Source organism: Tasmannia lanceolata, unplaced genomic scaffold (genome assembly GCF_043159265.1).
Source record: "Tasmannia lanceolata isolate RefF3 unplaced genomic scaffold, GAP_Taslan_0.1 ptg000023l, whole genome shotgun sequence".
In the NCBI taxonomy this organism is placed as follows: Eukaryota; Viridiplantae; Streptophyta; class Magnoliopsida; order Canellales; family Winteraceae; genus Tasmannia; species Tasmannia lanceolata.
The window spans coordinates 21,678,857-21,696,448 of record NW_027518700.1 but is presented as its reverse complement, the minus strand read 5'-3'; the positions used below and the strand labels follow the sequence as shown (position 1 = coordinate 21,696,448).

At 41.4% G+C, this 17,592-nt stretch overlaps 1 protein-coding gene across 6 annotated transcripts in view; it reads right to left on the bottom strand.

The window, feature by feature from the left end:
* Positions 1-17,592, bottom strand: part of RUS5 (root UVB sensitive protein (Protein of unknown function, DUF647)) — an 81,727-nt gene that overhangs the window by 12,445 nt on the left and 51,690 nt on the right. For all 6 annotated transcript variants that reach the window (XM_077365744.1, XM_077365748.1, XM_077365750.1 and 3 more), the window contains 5 exons: positions 13,860-13,949; positions 6,265-6,324; positions 6,016-6,129; positions 1,600-1,660; positions 1,377-1,501 (listed from right to left, as the gene is read on the bottom strand). In XM_077365744.1, the coding sequence (XP_077221859.1) occupies positions 1,377-1,501; positions 1,600-1,660; positions 6,016-6,129; positions 6,265-6,324; positions 13,860-13,949 (450 nt within the window). The remainder of the gene's footprint in view (positions 1-1,376; positions 1,502-1,599; positions 1,661-6,015; positions 6,130-6,264; positions 6,325-13,859; positions 13,950-17,592) is intronic.

Below are 17,592 nucleotides of genomic sequence, written 5' to 3'. Positions count from 1 at the left end.
TGTACTAAAATGTATTGCAGTGAATGGCACAAAGCTTCCAATGTGTATAATGTATATTAACAAATAAGATGCAATAACAAAGAATGGCACCGGAGTAACTTAAACAGATAAGATTATAGGAAGTAAACGTTCTCTTTGTGGTCTAATAATATAACCGCCAAAACAAATTAATTGATTCTTGAAGCTACAAAAGGATGCATATGAGCCTAGCCCTTCAACAACAAAAAAGGCTTTCTCAAGCATTATTTGAGAATCCCTGTGTGATGCATAGGCAAACAAAAACGGACAGGAGAATTATGACACTCAAATATAGGCCTCAGAGAAAAATTATGACACTCAATTTTGGATTAAAATACAACTTTACTATTCACTCCTTTTTAAAATATATTCTTAATTTGGTGTGGATGCTATAAGTCATTGTTGAGGCAGAAAAATGGCTATCATTTTGCTAGAATATCCTTCCTCGAATTTCTAGAGTACAAACTAATAGCTTGCAAATGCAAAATTGCACTAATAGATATGGATTCATAACGGACGACTGGTCATGGATTTCCTCAAACATATAACTTGCAAATGCAAATACAGTAACCCAACATTAAGAAAAGTTACAGAATAAATGTTTTGCTGGGAAATGATATTTCCACGCCATTTTCCAGCACTTCTAGCTTTTCCTTCTGTTAACTTACCAACTTCTCCAAAAGCTTAAGCTTTTGGAGAAAGGCAGTATTTATCTTTTATACTTTCACACTCCCCCGCACGTGTGGCCCGCTTGGCAAACATGTGGCACATGTGGTCCCACCATTGCATGTGGATTTTTGCTATCCGGGAGGTTTGAACTCGAGACCTTTGGGTCTGATACCATGTTAACTTACCAACTTCTCCAAAAGCTTAAGCTTTTGGAGAAAGGCAGTATTTATCTTTTATACTTTAACACCTTCTTTAAAAAATGGCTGCATTTCAATCCACATGTAACTGTTTTTTTCCCTTGAAAGAAGAAGAGAAGCCCTCCATACCTGGTAGACACAAAAGGGTCAGAGGATCCCTCTCTCTCATTCTACATGTACCACCGAAAAAGGGGTTCCGAAATTCCCTAGAAAGGGAATTCAAAAATCCCTAAATCCCTAGGAACAATTCTCTCTCTACATGTATTTTAGAGAGAAGCTCTAAATCCCCTTTAGAGAAAAATCCCTAAATCCACTTAAAGAAAATTCCTAAATCCCCTTTAGAGAAAATGCCGATAAACTCATTAAAGTACACTCATCGGCATAATAATTTTTTGAAAAACAAAAATTCGAAAACCATTACTATGTATATATACTAAAGGGCCATATGTTTTAATAATATGGTTATGAAAACTGGGTGGCAAGAGACACTACCGAGCAACTGGACCTGGAGCTCTTTCCTGCAATCATTTCATCCAGGGGTACACCAAAGATGATTCGTGGCTTTAAGAATCTTTCCCATGACAAAATATTCTCTTCCCTATTGCAATCAACATATCCTGCATCAACAACACATTCAATCCACAAGCTTCACGCTTCACAGCCATATAATACAACAAGAGCTACAAAAGCTTGAACAAAACAAATATAACTTCACCAGGAACAATAGAGTGTAGAGTGTGTGAATTCACCAACATTCGAGCACGCTTGAGATTAATCTGTTCCCAAAGGAAAAACATTCCATTCATAAGCAAAAACAGATAGAAATGCAGCATTCATAAAAAAAATGAATAAATATAGCAAGAGCTCTAAAATTTAATAAAAAATTGCACCTATTAATTTAACAGAAAGGATAAAAAGTGAAACAAACTAAAAATGAAGAATTCCTAAAAACAAAATTAACCGGGTACAATTTGCATGATATAAGAGAAGTAAATACAATAATGGTTAAAATAGAACGATATGTAGTATTCAGCAATAAATAAATAATATCTTTTTTTTTTAAAAGTCGACAAAATATATTGATAATCATACGAGAATTACATGATAAAGGGACCAGGACCCCCCCATGAACCATCATATAAGGTCCTAGGAGATAGCTTCAGAACCCTTGAGCAAGGTCCAGAGCTATTCCCCCTTACATTCCCCTGTACATCTACCAAACAAAATACTAATATTTCAAGAACTGTAATCTTCCTAGAAGATCATTCCTACTAGTATCCCTATTAAATCTACTAAAACATCTTTGCGATCTTCAACGAAGATCTTAGAAATAACCCTTTATAAGATAAGGCAACCTTCTTGTGCGATCTTCCTCGAAGATCTTGACAACCTGCAGAATTGAAACAAAACTCAAAACAATTCACCAAAATCCAAAAAGCGCCTTCAGAAGATCTTCTGTTCTTTCTGTTTATCGAATCTTCATAATCTTTCCAAAACTCCCAAAACAAGATAATTCCCCCAAAAAATATGTATATACTAACATACTAACACCCCTAAACCTAGGAGCACTTCCTTAACTCACATAGAAGAAATTCAACCTCGATTTGCAACTCCTTTTCTTTAGGGAAGAACACGATAGCAAACTCGGGTACAGGGACTTCTTCCATCGGGTTCGAATTAATAGGAATAAGTTCCTCTAGCTTCCGAATACATAGCAGACGGTTTGCATCCCAACTAAAACGACGCACCCTTTTCTCATCCTCAAATCGGTTCTTGAAGAAAGGAAGCTTGTAAACCGGCAAATAGATATCCTTAATGTTGCGAGTGCCTGTCAAGGGGAAGAGCGCCTCCACGTTCTGCAGAAAATTTGCTTTGAGCTGATGCCATTGTCTTTTGATGGAACGTTTGACAATCTCTCTTGGAGTGGGTGCTTCAAGGGAGACTTTGGATTCATCATACCTTAATACTTGAACTTCAGTTAAAGTCTCAATCCAAGATGAGCAGTCTAATGTCTCCAACCTTTTTCGTTTGAAGGTTCTAACTTCCGAGGGGGTGGCTCTGTTGGAATCCATTTTTAAACTCTATAGATTTGATTTCCTTTCCTTTTCCTGAAGAGACCCAAAATACTACCTTTTAAGGAAGAACCGTCTTAACTACCAATAAATGGACCCCCCAAAATATGCGGAAACGTGCGAAGCAAGTAATGCTATTCTGATATAATCGCTTATCTTCTCAATACCTACAAGCAAAGTGGTTTCATTATCGAGGGTTTCGCAGCCTCCCAATTAATGTAGGTGGTAACAAAGAGCCATCTGTCACTTAAATCGAGAATGTACTTATTCCTTTCCAAAAAGCACATTTCCCCAGAGATCTAGATTTTGCATATTCCATTTAATTTCCGTCCTGAAAAGCCACCGCTTCCGAAATTTGTCCTTTACCCAAAAGGACTTATAAAAAAAGAGGAGAGTTGAGGGCTCTCCTCCAGGCTTGTCAACCCAGCACTTGCTGCAAATATTTACACGTCCTGGACACTCCATACTTCAAAAATGTGGCCTGGGAACTCAGATCTTTTACTGATTGTCCAAAGATACCTCTCATTCGGGTACCAAACAGCTTTTTTGCTTTTGTGTTTGATTTTTCGTACCTCAATTGAGCCGAGGTTCGGCGCCAAGCATTGTTTTTGTCAGAATGACCCTGCTGTCCTAAAGACACACCTATTGGAGGTGGTATAGCTAGCTTTGGATCACCCAAAGCTTTACCTGTTTCTAATGGTTGTTCTTGGAGGACCCATTCTGATTAGACTGTTGAGTTTGAATTTTGAATTTCGAAAATGTTCCGGCTGACCCGCCCAGGGCCCACCAGGGCGGTCCTGGTGAATTATGGGCGGCCCAAAAGCATTGTATTGACCAGAAATTTCGCCTCCGATTGACTTCTCGATATTCTGGACACCCAAGCATGGGGTCCTCCTCCACTGAGCTGGTGGAACGGCCTGGAATTCCTTAGGACCTGTCGGCGGCCGATTCAATAGTCCCAGACGCAATTCCAATGGGTCGACCAGGGCAGAGGAGGCCCTGACAGGCATTTTCTTATGAGTATATATAAGATCCTATGTCATTCTTCGGTTCGAAGGCATGGATGCCTGAATTTCTATACCTATTCTGAAACAGATATCATGTACCCTAATATGAACAAAAGGTTTGATTACATGCCAATCCGAGGTAAGAATAAGTGCCAATGCATGGGTCATACATTGGCCATGGCTTCCTTCCATTCTTACGTCCAGGACTTTTCCAAACAACCTTCCCAAAGCCTCCACAGTTGATGTTGCCCATACATGTAGGGGGGTCCCAATAAAGTTGATCCAGATTCCCCTTTCCTCTTGCCTTTTTTCCGGGCTCCACGCGAAGAGGGAAGGGAGGAAGTTACCGCATGCCTTTTCTTCCATCTTCAAAACCCTGAGTGCCATATCTTCACTTGCAAACATGAATAAAATCTCATTAGGGCCAAAAATGCCTTGCATAGATAGGGTCGGAATTTTCCATAGAATCTTAGCCCGATTCCATATATCAATAAGAATCCAATTTTTCCATTTTAGCCCACCAACCAGGCAAGATTTTAGAAGATGACTACGAGCCTCCACCTCCTTCCCAGAAATGGTTAAAGTTGGAATCCCTTCTTCCGAGCCGGCTAGGATATCCCCAGAATCAGGCCAAGCCCCCTCGAACCCTTCATCTGGTGGTTTGGGAGTGTGGTCTCCTGACGGCGGAGACCGCCAGGGTATACCTTTCGCTCTCCCAAGCTTGCAGCACCGACATCCTCTTCACCATCTGAAGTTGTGGTAGCCGCATTTAGAGCAGATCCAGTCTCCCCATCTCCTCTTCGCCATCTAGTGTTCTTGTCATACTCTATGTTTTCTCCACTCTTTGCCCTCTCAAGTCTCTCTCTCCCTCATCCGCCAAATATTCTTTAGAATAATTTTTCATGATTAATAAATAAATAATATCTTAAAAACAAGAACAAAGTGGAAAGGTGAAACTCGATCGTTAAACCCTGTCTGAAACTCAAGTATTTGAATTCTATCTTCCTATGAAGTGACCAACTTTTGAACCAGACATAAAGGTGCATGATAAAAAATTACCAAATCAAAGACATTTCGGTTGGGTAAATCAATCCTGAAAACAAGTCCATAATAATTTCCAAACCATACAAAAATAGAGTAGGGGATATTACTTATTAGAGTTGGACAATTGTGCATTAGACAAATGTGCAACTGCGAACTTCACTATAAGTGCTTGAAGTAGGTTGGAAAAAAATGTTAGAACAAAGAAAAATAAATGACAGCCAGAAAATCGAGCCATATCCACAATGTCAATTTTCTCACTCATTTCTTTCATTTCATTTCTTATTTCTGTGTAAGCTATAAGTTTGGCAAGTGGGGATTGCATGTCCAGCAAAACCACGCTGAATTCAAAGAACCAACATCCACTGGACAGTTAATGCATGATTAAATTTTGTTGCAGTCTATTCTCTTCATAAAGTAAGAATTGCAACAATCCCACAACTTGCAAAGAAACATACCCATTTCTCAATGCTAAAATATTTGATCCTAGAGCATTACAGAATTATCAAAATGAATACAAACTGCGTAGCAACTGGGGAAAGTAAGCAAAGGACAAAGACATGCACTTTCAGTCTAGTCAAGGAACATAGTTTACAAGGCCTAAGTACTAAATAAACAAAAAAGATCCGAAGGACTCGTATAATTTCAGTTTCAGTATGACTGGATCTTTTGTCAGGACAGATTATCAAAACAATATTAGAGGAAGGAAAATTAGATAGAGAAAAGTCCTTGGACAGGTTAGCATAGCTGTGGTAGCCCATAAACTACACGTAAGGGCATAAAAAATTGTACTGCCTCTCTCTTGGTAAAAAATCACTGCCTCTCTCGATAAAAAATACAAATGGATACATTAAATAACCAGCCTAAGTGTCTCAAGAGGAGCAGATAACTAAGAAAGCACTTGGAACAAGTCATACATTCAAGGACATGGAGGCTTTGGGTGCCTCGTAAGTAGCAACAGTTTAAGGCATTCAAATTATATTCAGATAAGAAGATTGGATCGGTACTTACAGTGTTAAATCTCAGGACTGAAAGTGATTGATAACGTAACCAAAGGTGCAGCAGCCGCATGGTCAACCATGTGAATGCTAGTGTAGAATCTGATGTTTGAAGCCTAGTTGTATCCTGCATTATAGTTCCAGAGTTTTGTCAACTACATCTAACCAAGGATTAGAATTTACTTTATGTTCAAATAGTGAAAGACTCTTAGTAGGCATACAACCTTTGATAGTAAAAAATAAAAATTCCTGAAATAAATACCATGACCAGTATGCCAAGAGTGAGGCCAACCATTTGGGCAGCCACTTCCCACACTTCCTCCTAAAACATTGATAGTAAATAAATTTGGTTTCAGAAAAACCTGAAGAAATATAGAATCATAATAGACATATTGTCCTTTGAGAGAGCTTAGTCATAAAGCTTGATTTGAAAAGGGAAAAATAAAATTCCTGATCAAAGATCAACTAAAGAAGGAAAACATGCTCATGAATACAACAAAATGGCATCTTCAACAATGCCATAACAGAACTTAGGTAATATATCAGAATAAAGCTTATTACTTTCCCTATCACAACCATCATTTAAATTCATTGTTCTCCGTCAATAGGCATCAAGCTTGCTCTTCAATCTCAGTTGATAAAATGAAAAAGCCTCTAAAGAAGGGGAAGCAAACCCACTACATGTAGCAGCATTGTCCTTGTTCGCATCCAAGGGCTTGAAGTCCATCAGTTCATATTTTGTCCAAGTACAAATAGAAAAGCACCAGCCACCCTTTTGAAAGCATACAAGGTTAAGGGGCCCAGAATGCTAATAAGGTAATTGGTGACATCAGTTTCAAGTTCAGAAATGAGTAATAATGAGATGCCTGGTCATATATATATATATATATATATATATATATATATATATATATATATATAGAGGAATATGATTGTGAGCTTGAAGCTCATATAGCTTATATGAGCTTGAGGGCCCAAACACATGTGGCCCCACATTGTTAGGATGATCCAAAGCATTCATTTGAAAGGCCCTTACATAGATAGGATGTGTACAAAAAATCAGCTCCATAGGATCATCCTAACCCATCCAAAAATGGAGGGCAAAATGGACAGACACCGTTTGCCACAAATTTGCCCATTTTTGCCCTCCGCTTTTGAAGGGGTTAGGATGATCCAATGGAGCTGATTTTTGGTACACACCCTATCTATGATGGGGTCTTGTAAATGAATGGTTTGGATCACCACAAAAAATGTGGGACCCATGTGTTTGGGCCCTCAAGCTCATATAAGCTATATGAGCTTCAAGCTCACAATCATAACCTCATATATATATATATATATATATATATATATATATATATATATATATATGAGGTTACTGTTCCTGCAAAAGTGTGCAGGTAAGCCTACCTGCACACAAGTGCAGAAACAGGGTGGGGGCCCACATTTTTTGGGGGTCCAAAGCATTCACTTGGAAGGCCCTTCCATGGATAGGGTGTGGCCCAAAAATCAGCTCCATTGGATTATCCTGACCCTGCCATTTGTGGAGGGGGAAAATGGGCAGAAACATGGACACACAATGTTTGTCCATTCCCCTCCCCCCCCCCCCCCCCCCCCCCCTCCCCACGTTTGATTGGGTTAGGACCAATGGGGCTGTTTTTTGGGTCACACTCATCCATGGAAGGGCCTTCCAAGTGAATGCTTTGATCCCCCCAAAAATGTGGGCCCCGACCTTGTTTCTGCACTCGTGTGCAGGTAACTTACCTGCACACTTGTGCAAGAATAGCTCTTTCTCTCTCTCTCTCTCTCTCTCTCTCTCTCTCTCTCTCTCTCTCTCTCTCTCTCTCCACACACAAAGTGTTTCTAGTTGGTTGACTAGAGAACCTTCTCTAGTCCGCCGACCAAAAACATAGTAGGCCCACGTTGTTGGGATGATCCAAAGCATTCATTTGATGGGCCCTGACATAGATAGGGTGTGCCCAAAAAATCATCTCCATAGGATCGTCCTAACCCTTCGATTTGTGGACGTTGAAAATGGACAGTGGAGGTTAAAAACACAGTGGGCCCACGTTGTTTGGATGATCCAAATCATTCATTTGATGGGCCCTGACATAGATAGGGTGTGCCCAAAAATCATCTCCATAGGATCGTCCTAACCCTTCGATTTGTGGACGTTGAAAATGGACAGTGGAGGTTAAAAACACAGTGGGCCCACGTTGTTTGGATGATCCAAAGCATTCATTTGATGGACTCCCCCTCACTTATGTATTTATATATAAAGAGAGAAATATACAACGACCTATATGCCCATAGGCATATACATACATCAACACTCCCCCTCAAGCTGGAATGTATATGTCAAACATTCCTAGCTTGCTACAATTATCACTCAATTTGGCTTTGTTCAACGGCTTGGTAAACATATCCGCTAATTGGTCCACCGATCTAGTGAACACTGAGCATATTTCTCCTCTTTGAATTCGATGTCAGATGAAGTGGCAATCAACCTCGATACGTTTAGTTCTCTCATGAAAGACTGGATTTGTGGCAATGTGAATCGCTGCCTTGTTGTCATAGTATAACTGAGAAAGAGATGATGGGGAGAAGTCAATCTCTGACAAGAGAGAGCGTAACCAAATAAGCTCTCCACTTGTGTGTGCCATCGCTATAGATTCCGCCTCTGCACTAGATTTGGAGATAACATCTTGTTTCTTATTTCGCCATGACACTAGGTTACCTCCCACAAATGTGCAGTATCCAGTGGTAGATCTCCTGTCAGCTAGAGATCCTGCCCAATCTGTATCTGTGTACCCTTCTATCTTCTGATATCCATGTTTCTTGAATAACAACCCTCTACCTGGAGCACCTTTCAAATACCGAAGAATTTGAAGAACCGCTACCCAGTGTGAAGTACGAGCTGAACTCATAAATTGACTGACAGCACCAACAGCAAAGGAGATATCTAGGCATGTGTCTGTAAGATAGATAAGTTTACCAACCATCCTCCTGTATCTGCCTGGGTCATCTAACAAGTCTCACTCTTCAGGCAGTAACTTCACATTTGAGTACATAGAAACCGAGGCAGGTTTCACTCCAAGATAACCTGTCTCCTTAAGTAAGTCTAAGACATATTTCCTTTGTGAGAGGGAAATCCCCTTTGTAGAATATGCAACTTCAATACCCAAGAAGTATCTAAGACGACCTAAATCTTTGGTAGAGAACCCATTTTGCAAGTAGGTCTTCAATTTCTGAATCCCAGTTGTATCACTGCCGGTGATGATGATGTCATCGACATAGACTATCAAGAGTACACACCCAACTGTAGACTGATAGTTGAAGACAGAATGATCAACTACACACTGCTTTATGCCAAAGCGCATAATGGCATCACTGAACTTTCCAACCATGCTCTAGGAGACTGCTTGAGACCGTAAATGGATTTCTTTAATCGACACAGAGAGGAGGACATCTCCCCCTGAGCAACATACCCTGGAGGTTGCTCCATGTAAACCTCCTCTATGAGCTTACCATGAAGAAATGCATTTTTGACATCCAACTGATGTAGAGGCCAGCCCTGATTGACAGCAAGAGAAAGTAGAACACAGACTGGGGGATTCTTTACCACAGGAGAAAAGGTCTCACCATAGTCCACTCCAAATGTCTGAGTGTACCATTTTGCAACCAAGCGCGCCTTAAGGCGCTCAACAGAGCCATCAGGTAAATATTTGACCGTATAGACCCAACGACACCCAACGGGACGTGCACCAGGAGGCATAGGAACTAAATACCAAGTCTGATTGACCTGAAGGGCATCCATCTCAAGGTCCATAGCAGCGCGCCACCCCGGGTGATCAAGTGCGGCAGCCAAAGACTCTGGCAAAGAAACCGAAGATAGAGAGAAGAAAAAACTGTGAAAAACAGGTGTGAGAGCATCATATGAAAGAACAGACGAATTAGGGTGAGGAGTACTATGAGAACGAGAGCAAGAGGCAATAGAAGACTCGACAGATACCTCGGAGGTGGAAGGAGGGAACTCCAGAAGGGCTGACGATGGCGCTGCTAGAGATGGATGAGCTGCAGAGGTATGGCGGTACTGATAGGTCTTAGTGACGGGAGCTGGAGGCCGAACAGGTACCAGTAAGGGAAGAGAGGTTTCAGGAACAGGAACCACAGCAGGAGAAGGTAAGAGAGACGATGGAGATGGACTGACTACCGGGTCAGGAAGAACGGGAATCGGTAGAGGAAGATCTGAAGAATGAGAGAGAGGCGTTGTATCCGGAGAGCTCAGAAAGAAGGGATCACTCTCTAGAAGGTAATATCTGCCGAGACATAGGATCGACGTAACCGAGGGCTATAACAGCGATAACCTTTCTGGGTCCGTGAGTAGCCGATAAAAATACATCATTCAGATTTAAGATCTAATTTATCCAATCCAGGCCCAAGGTAGTGGACAAAGCAAACACACCTGAAGACCCGAGGAGTAATAGGAAACGGCTCATGATGAGGACATAAAAGTGAAAAAGGGGATGAACCGCCTAGAACAGAGGAAGGAAGTCGATTGGCAAAATAGATAGTAGTGAGAACTGCATCACCCCAATAAGACTTGGGAACTCACATCTGGAAGAGAAGAGTGCGAGCTCCATCTAATAAGGATCGCATTTTCCGTTCGGCAACTCCATTCTGTTAAGAGGTGTGAGCACAGGAATATTGATGAAGGATACCACAAGTGGAAAGGAACTCCTCAAAACCATTGGATTTTGAGAAATATTCCTTGGCATTATCAGTGCGAAGGCATTTAATAGTGCAATTAAATTGGTTAGTAACTTTTGAATGAAAAGTACGAAAAACAGATAACACTTCTGAGCGGTCCTTAAGTAAAGCCAACACATACATGAATAATCATCAATAAATATGACAAAATAGCGATGTCCAAAAACAGAGGTAGTCCGCGAGGCTCCCATACATCGGAATGCACTAAATCAAAAGGGTGTGAGGCCCGACTAACAGGCCTAGACAGGAAGGACACCCTATGGTGTTTCCTAAGTTCACAGGCCTCGCACGAAAAAGGTGTAACAGAAGAAGAAACGATAGATGTCCACACTGCAAACGATCAAGGCTGGGATGTCCAAGACGGCAGTGCCATTGATATGCGTCGCTGGAGCTGTGTAAAATGGCACGAGGAGGGCTACAGTCCAGACGATAAAGCCCATCAATCTCACGACCAGAGCCAATCATCCTCCCAGTCAAGAGATCCTGAAACAAGCAAAAAGAGGGATAAAATGAGACAGAACAGTTGGGCTTTTTAGTAATCTGACTAACTGAGAGTAAACTAAATGGTGACTTTGGCACACATAGGACAAAGGACAATGTTAGACCAACACGAGGAGAAATATCACCAACACCAGAGATAGGAGTGGAGCTCCCATCAGCAACTGTGATAGACTGATCAGAAAGAAGACAAAATGAACTAAGTGAGGAAGAAGTACCTGTCATATGATTGGAGGCTCCAAAATCTATGATCCACGATCTGGAGCTAGTAAGAAGAGATGCAGAGGAGCTACCTAGCTGAGCAAAAGTCGCAGTCGGGGGATGGCTGGTAGACCTGAGATGCTGTAACTCATCATAGTCGGCACGAGACATAAAGACCTCATCAGCATGAGGCCCAGTGATGGGCGAAACTAAGGAGAGGACTCCTTTGAAGATTCTAGTGCTGCTAGATATGCGGAGCGGCCAAAACAAGACTCAGAGGAAGGACGAAACTCAAGGTGCAGTACATAACAAGTCTTCATATAGTATCCCTCATGACGACAGTCCGAGCAATATGGACGTGATCGGCCACCACGCCCTACAAAAAGATAGCGTCCACCGCCACGACCAGAGTCACGGCCACGGCTAAAGGTGCCCCCACCGCGTGTAGCACGATCACCTACGCCATAGGCAGCAATGGCAGTAATATCGACCGAATGAGCCTACACAGAGTCACCAAGAGCACATTGTTGGGCACGCAAATAAACCTCCTAAAGAGAGGGCATCGTGTCAGACCCAAATATTTGCTGACGAAGGTGCATGAACTCAGGACCCAAAGTCTCGAGAAACTGAACGACACGTATCTGATCACGCTGCTAAGCGGCTGTAGTCAAATCAGTGGTAAGAGGCATAAGAACATCTAACTGCTGGCAATGGGAAACAAACTGACTGTGGTAGGTCAAGAGAAGAGTGTCTCCACGGCGAAGGTTCATCCACTGAGAATAGGTGGCACAGATTCGAGATAGGTTGCCTTTCCCAAGAAGGTAATAGCAGTATGATCCCAAACCTAGCAAGAAGTGGAAAGGTGTATCATGGTCCCGGCAATCTCAGGGGACATACTCTGCCAGAGGAGAGTACGAATAAGAGCATCATCTTGCTCCCGCTTCTCATAAGTGGGATCACTAGAAGGGGGTCACGACAAAGAATAGAGGTCTTCCCCCTAGCAATAAGATAGGTCTCCACGGCCACTTTCCAATTCAGATAATTGGAACCATCAAGTCTGACTGTGGTCATTGGAGGAAATGAACCATCTATCGAAGAAGACGGGGAGTTATAAGAGGGTGAGGATGGGTGAGTGGTAGGAACAATAGCCATTGGGGGCCGCCCGAGAGAGGGATCCTCAATAACGGGGCTATCGATGAGTAAATAATCAAAGAGAGAGAGAATCAACTAATGAGAAGAAACGATGCAGAGGCGGAGAGCAGAGAAATCAATAATGGAGAACGCGGCTCCGAAGAGAGACAAATGATCAATAGGGCATGAAAGAAACTCTTGATGACATAATGAAGACAAACGGATCTAGGGATAAAAGATCGGAGCCGCGAAGAGAAGAGGAAAGTAGGTAAAAGAGATTTAAGCCATTAGAAGAAGAAAGAAAAGATGTGGGAGTAGGTTTCTAGGTTATAGAAATTGTTATTTTATTTTACTTTTGTTTTTTTGTATGTGTGAGGGGCTGGGGATAAAAGGGGAAGGGACGCGAGTGGAGAGGGGGCGAGAGGGAGGGGGGTACGGGGGCGCAGTTGGAAAGGGAGGGAGGGAAAGGGAGGGGCGTGGGGGCTGGAAGAGAAGAGGGAGGGGGTACGGGTGGAGAGGAGGCGAGAGGGAGGGGCACGGGGAGGCTGGGGAGGGAAAAAGGGAGGGGCGCGGGGGGCTGGGGAGGGAAAGGAGGGGCGCGGGGTGGCTGGGGAGGGAAAGGGGGAGGCTGGGAAGGGAAAGGAGGGGCGCAGGGGGCTAGGGAGGGATTCGGGGGCGGGGGGTGTCTTGGGTTAGGGTTAGGGTCAGGGGTAGAGGAAAGGGACAGTGGGGGGAGGAGAGGTGGAGTTAGGGTTATGGTTAGAGGAGAGGGGAGAGAAGAAGAGAGGGGGTCCCTAGGGAATCAAAACCTTAGGGCTCTGATACCATGTTGAGGAAAAGAATGAGAAGAGAAGATTGTGAGTTGGAGAGACTCCCCCTCACTTATGTATTTATATATAAAGAGAGAAATATACAATGACCTATATGCCCATAGGCATATACATACATATTGAATAGCTGTGATGCCTGGTCATATTATCCAGAAGAATAGAATGGGTACGCAAAAGCAAAGTATGCATCACTCTTTCAGTGATGCATCTGCTGGGTCCTCCATGAGTTTGCAATTCCTCAGAAACTTCCTCAGTTGGACAAGCGAAACATCTAACCAAGGGAGATTTTCACATTGAATGTGAATCCCTTTCTCAGTTGGACAAGAAAGTGAGGTGGTATAAGCAACCTTAAAATTTGGCATGACGCTATGTTTGTTCTATATATGTATATATACGGAAACAATGTAGTCTGATTTGGATATTATACCTTTGCAGCAACCTCTCCCAGATTTCTAGAGGTGGCGAAATGATTTTGAATCACTCGAAATGACGGGTCTTTTAGTCCTCTTGCTATAGCCTGTTTTAATATAAAACCAAGTTAAACTCTACAAAGCAATTATATCTGTAAATACAAATTTTGCAATTTGCATAGTAATGTTATGATGATGGAGCGGACAAATTGTTATGCAATATGTTGTTCAATCATATACACCATAACAGAAAATAAAAAATGTCAAGATAGTGATCATAAGGTGAACGTTTACCACAAAGATAATGTAGTTTTGATCTCAAGTGGTTGCCAAGAGTGTTCAGACTTGAGAGAATGTACATAATATATCAATGTTAGTGGGTTTTTTTGCATTACTTATGTCAGCAAGGGTAGATATGTCTGTTTTGTAAATATCGCTGATTTTAAATTTTTAATAGAAAAGGTGGGCTAACCGTATGACATTTAGACCATTCATTAAAAATTTCTTTCTCTTCCTTTTCTTCTTTTTCCTATCGATTTTCGTCTACTTGATATCAAAGAAAAATCCAAATTCCATTCCCACCTTTCATACACTCAAGGATCAGACACCAAATTTGAACTGAGCACGTCAAGATCTATACGCTGTATACTCGTTCAAATGAAGTACAACCACTGAATTTTGTGGGAATAGGATTGACAGGATTAGGTTTCTTTATGAAGAAATGTTTCAAAAGTTGTATGGAACAATTCCAAGAATAGTAGAGGGAACTTGTGCTGTGTGAGATCGCTCCCTCTTTTCCTCGCTCAGATATAAATAATTGAAGAGTTTATTATATTGCCGTGAGAAACTTCCTAGCCCTAAAGACACATTTCGTAACTCTATCTTTGTTATAGAGGCTCCTTCCTATCTTTTAAACTTACTATGTGAAGAATTGAGAATAGAGATCGATCCTACAATAACCTCTTACGGAAAGGTCTCGCAGGGGGACATATAACTGTAATCGAGACCATTGCTCTTGTAGGCCATCGTGAGGTGACCTAAATGGTTCTAGTCCCATGTAGAAACTAACACCCCATCTGTAAGTCTAAGACCTAGAAAACTCAACAGTCAATTTTTTGTAGTCCTGTAACTTACAAATGCGATGTCTTTTTGGCATGACACCATAAGGATTTGGATCGACTCATGACGACCTACAAGATCAATGGTCTGTTTACACTTACATGTCCCCATAAGGGGCCTAAAACTTAATATTTAACATTAATTTTAAACCATTGATTTTCAATAGTCCTTTATCGTACGGTTGACATGGGACCGATACCATGTGTCTTGTCATTATGGCTTACAATATCAACGATCTCAATTACACATATAGAACCCAAAAACTGATCGCCAGTGGTAATTCTAAGCCACCAAAAGCAATCCTTACACAAGTTAAACAAAGTTATGTTAATTAACGTAGATTAAGTTCTCTTGTTAGATTAGGAAATATATGATATCCTAAAAGCTACATTAATCAACTTATTAGGTATATTATTATTGTAGGAAAAATAAAGAATAATTTCCTAATAAAAGGTAAATATTTAAAAAATTGGTACATGAGCGAAACAAATATTTATAAAGCTAAAAATTTATAAAAAAAACATTAAACAAACAAAATAAATAGTAAATTGCTATTTAGAGAAGATATTTGAAATATTAAAGATAGCAAAGGAAAAGGGAAATAACTCAAAAAATCATTTACTCATAAAGAATTAATATTAAATTTCTCAACTCAACTCAACTAAGCCTTTGCCCCAAACTAGTTGGGGTCAGCTAATGAATCCTTTAGAAAATTTTCATGAAGAAGGTGAAAGAATGTACCCAGCTCAAATTGACTAAAAGTCTAATCCTGACACTACTTGGGTTCGTCTACATGGATCATTTTCTTCCACTCTCTCCTATCCAAGGTCATGTTCTCTGTTATGTTCCCAGCTATCAAGTCTTTGCTCACTGTTTCTACCCAAGTTGTTTTCAGTCTGCCCCTACCTCTTTTTACTCCATCAACTTGGCACGAGTCACTTCCTCTCACTGGAGCATCCAAAGGCCTATGTTGGATATACCCAAACCATCTAAAGGGTTGATCTCTCATCTTGGTGCCATCCCCACATTTTACGGATGTCTTCATTTTTAATTCTATCTAACCTTGTGCGGTCGCACATCCATCTAAGCATTTGCGTCTCCGCTACACTCATCTTATGCACATGCCGCTTCTTGGTGGCCCAACATTCTAAGCCGTACAACATGGCTGGCCTCACAACTGTCTTATAAAACTTTTCCTTCCAACTTGGTAGGCATTTTACGATCGCACAGAACTCATGAAGCATGCTTCCACTTCAACCAACCTTCTCTTATTCTGTGGTAACATCCTCTTCAATCTCTCCTTCCTTACGTAAGATTGAACCAAGATAGCGAAAGATATCCCTCTTAGGTACCTCATGTCCAGTCATATTTACTACATCCTCGCCCCGCCTCCTTAATATTAAATTTCTAATAAAAATATATACATAATTGTGGGAGCCGATTTTTCCCCGTGCGCGGTGGGCAGCGGGATCACCACTTCGGATTTTCTAGGAGTGTTTTGTTGATCTGCGTTTCTTGTGAACTCGGGATTGTGGTCCGGATCTCATAAGAAAGAGAAACTCAGAGTCGCCCCTAGGTTAGGACCTAGGACCCGTTCCAATTCTTCCGATGAAAAGGGGATAAGTACCCGAGTTTCATTCGAGGAACAGTAACCAAAGGGGTTCTTTTGCTCTGGGCCAGGAACCTGTAATTTTGCTCTGTTTGTTAAGGCCTGGTGCTTACAGATATCTGAGTAAGGGTTATGGTTACAATCGGGGAAGGTGTTAGGCACCCCTCTTGCCCGGATAAATCCGATCTCTTGACTTGTTTTGGCATTTTTGAAGAATTTAATCAAAATAATTGTCTTTTTATCCTTTATTTGGATTAGGCTTAGTTCTAGAATGTAAAAAAAATGAATTTACAAAAGAAAGAAAATAAGCAGTTGTTATCCTGATTGAGATCATATGCTGTTATATGAGTCCCGAAAGATCTCGCAGTTGACCACAATCAGGTTAACTAAATCAAATGGAGAAGACATTATAGAAGGGAAAAGAAACTTTGGGTTTATGATACCCTCCGTTTGTCCAACTCCTTGGAGCGTCAGGGCTCTCGTCTCTGTCTCGTTTGTCTATGGTGGGACCGGAGACAGAGTGGTGGGATAAGGAGAGGGAACGTAGCCCTATTTACAGAGAGGAGAGGGGTTTACGTTACAGGATTTATGTAAGCCCAAGGGTTCAAACATTCACCTTTACCTTCTTATTTTGATGCTAGCAAACCCAAATTGATTAGTCTTTATGAACTAATGTGTTGTCTTTGAGTGTTGTGTCTTAGACATGAACTTCATATGTCATATCGCCATTACATAATACAACACAACACAAGGCTTGAGGATCAACATGTGCAAAGGAACTAAGAGAGCTTGCACACATTGGAGGCATAATCCTTGGAAGATTTCCAAGCATAAAGCTCAACTTAAAGATCCCACAAGCATGCCTTGCATAATGCCAAGACGAGCTTGAAGATGAACAAGTGTTGGTGACTATCTCAAGCATTCAAAGTGAAGATGCAAGCTTTTTCAAGTGTTCACTTCCAAGCCCAAGATCCCAAGGAAGACCTTTGACGCCAATACGATCAAGGTGCTAAGTAGTTTTA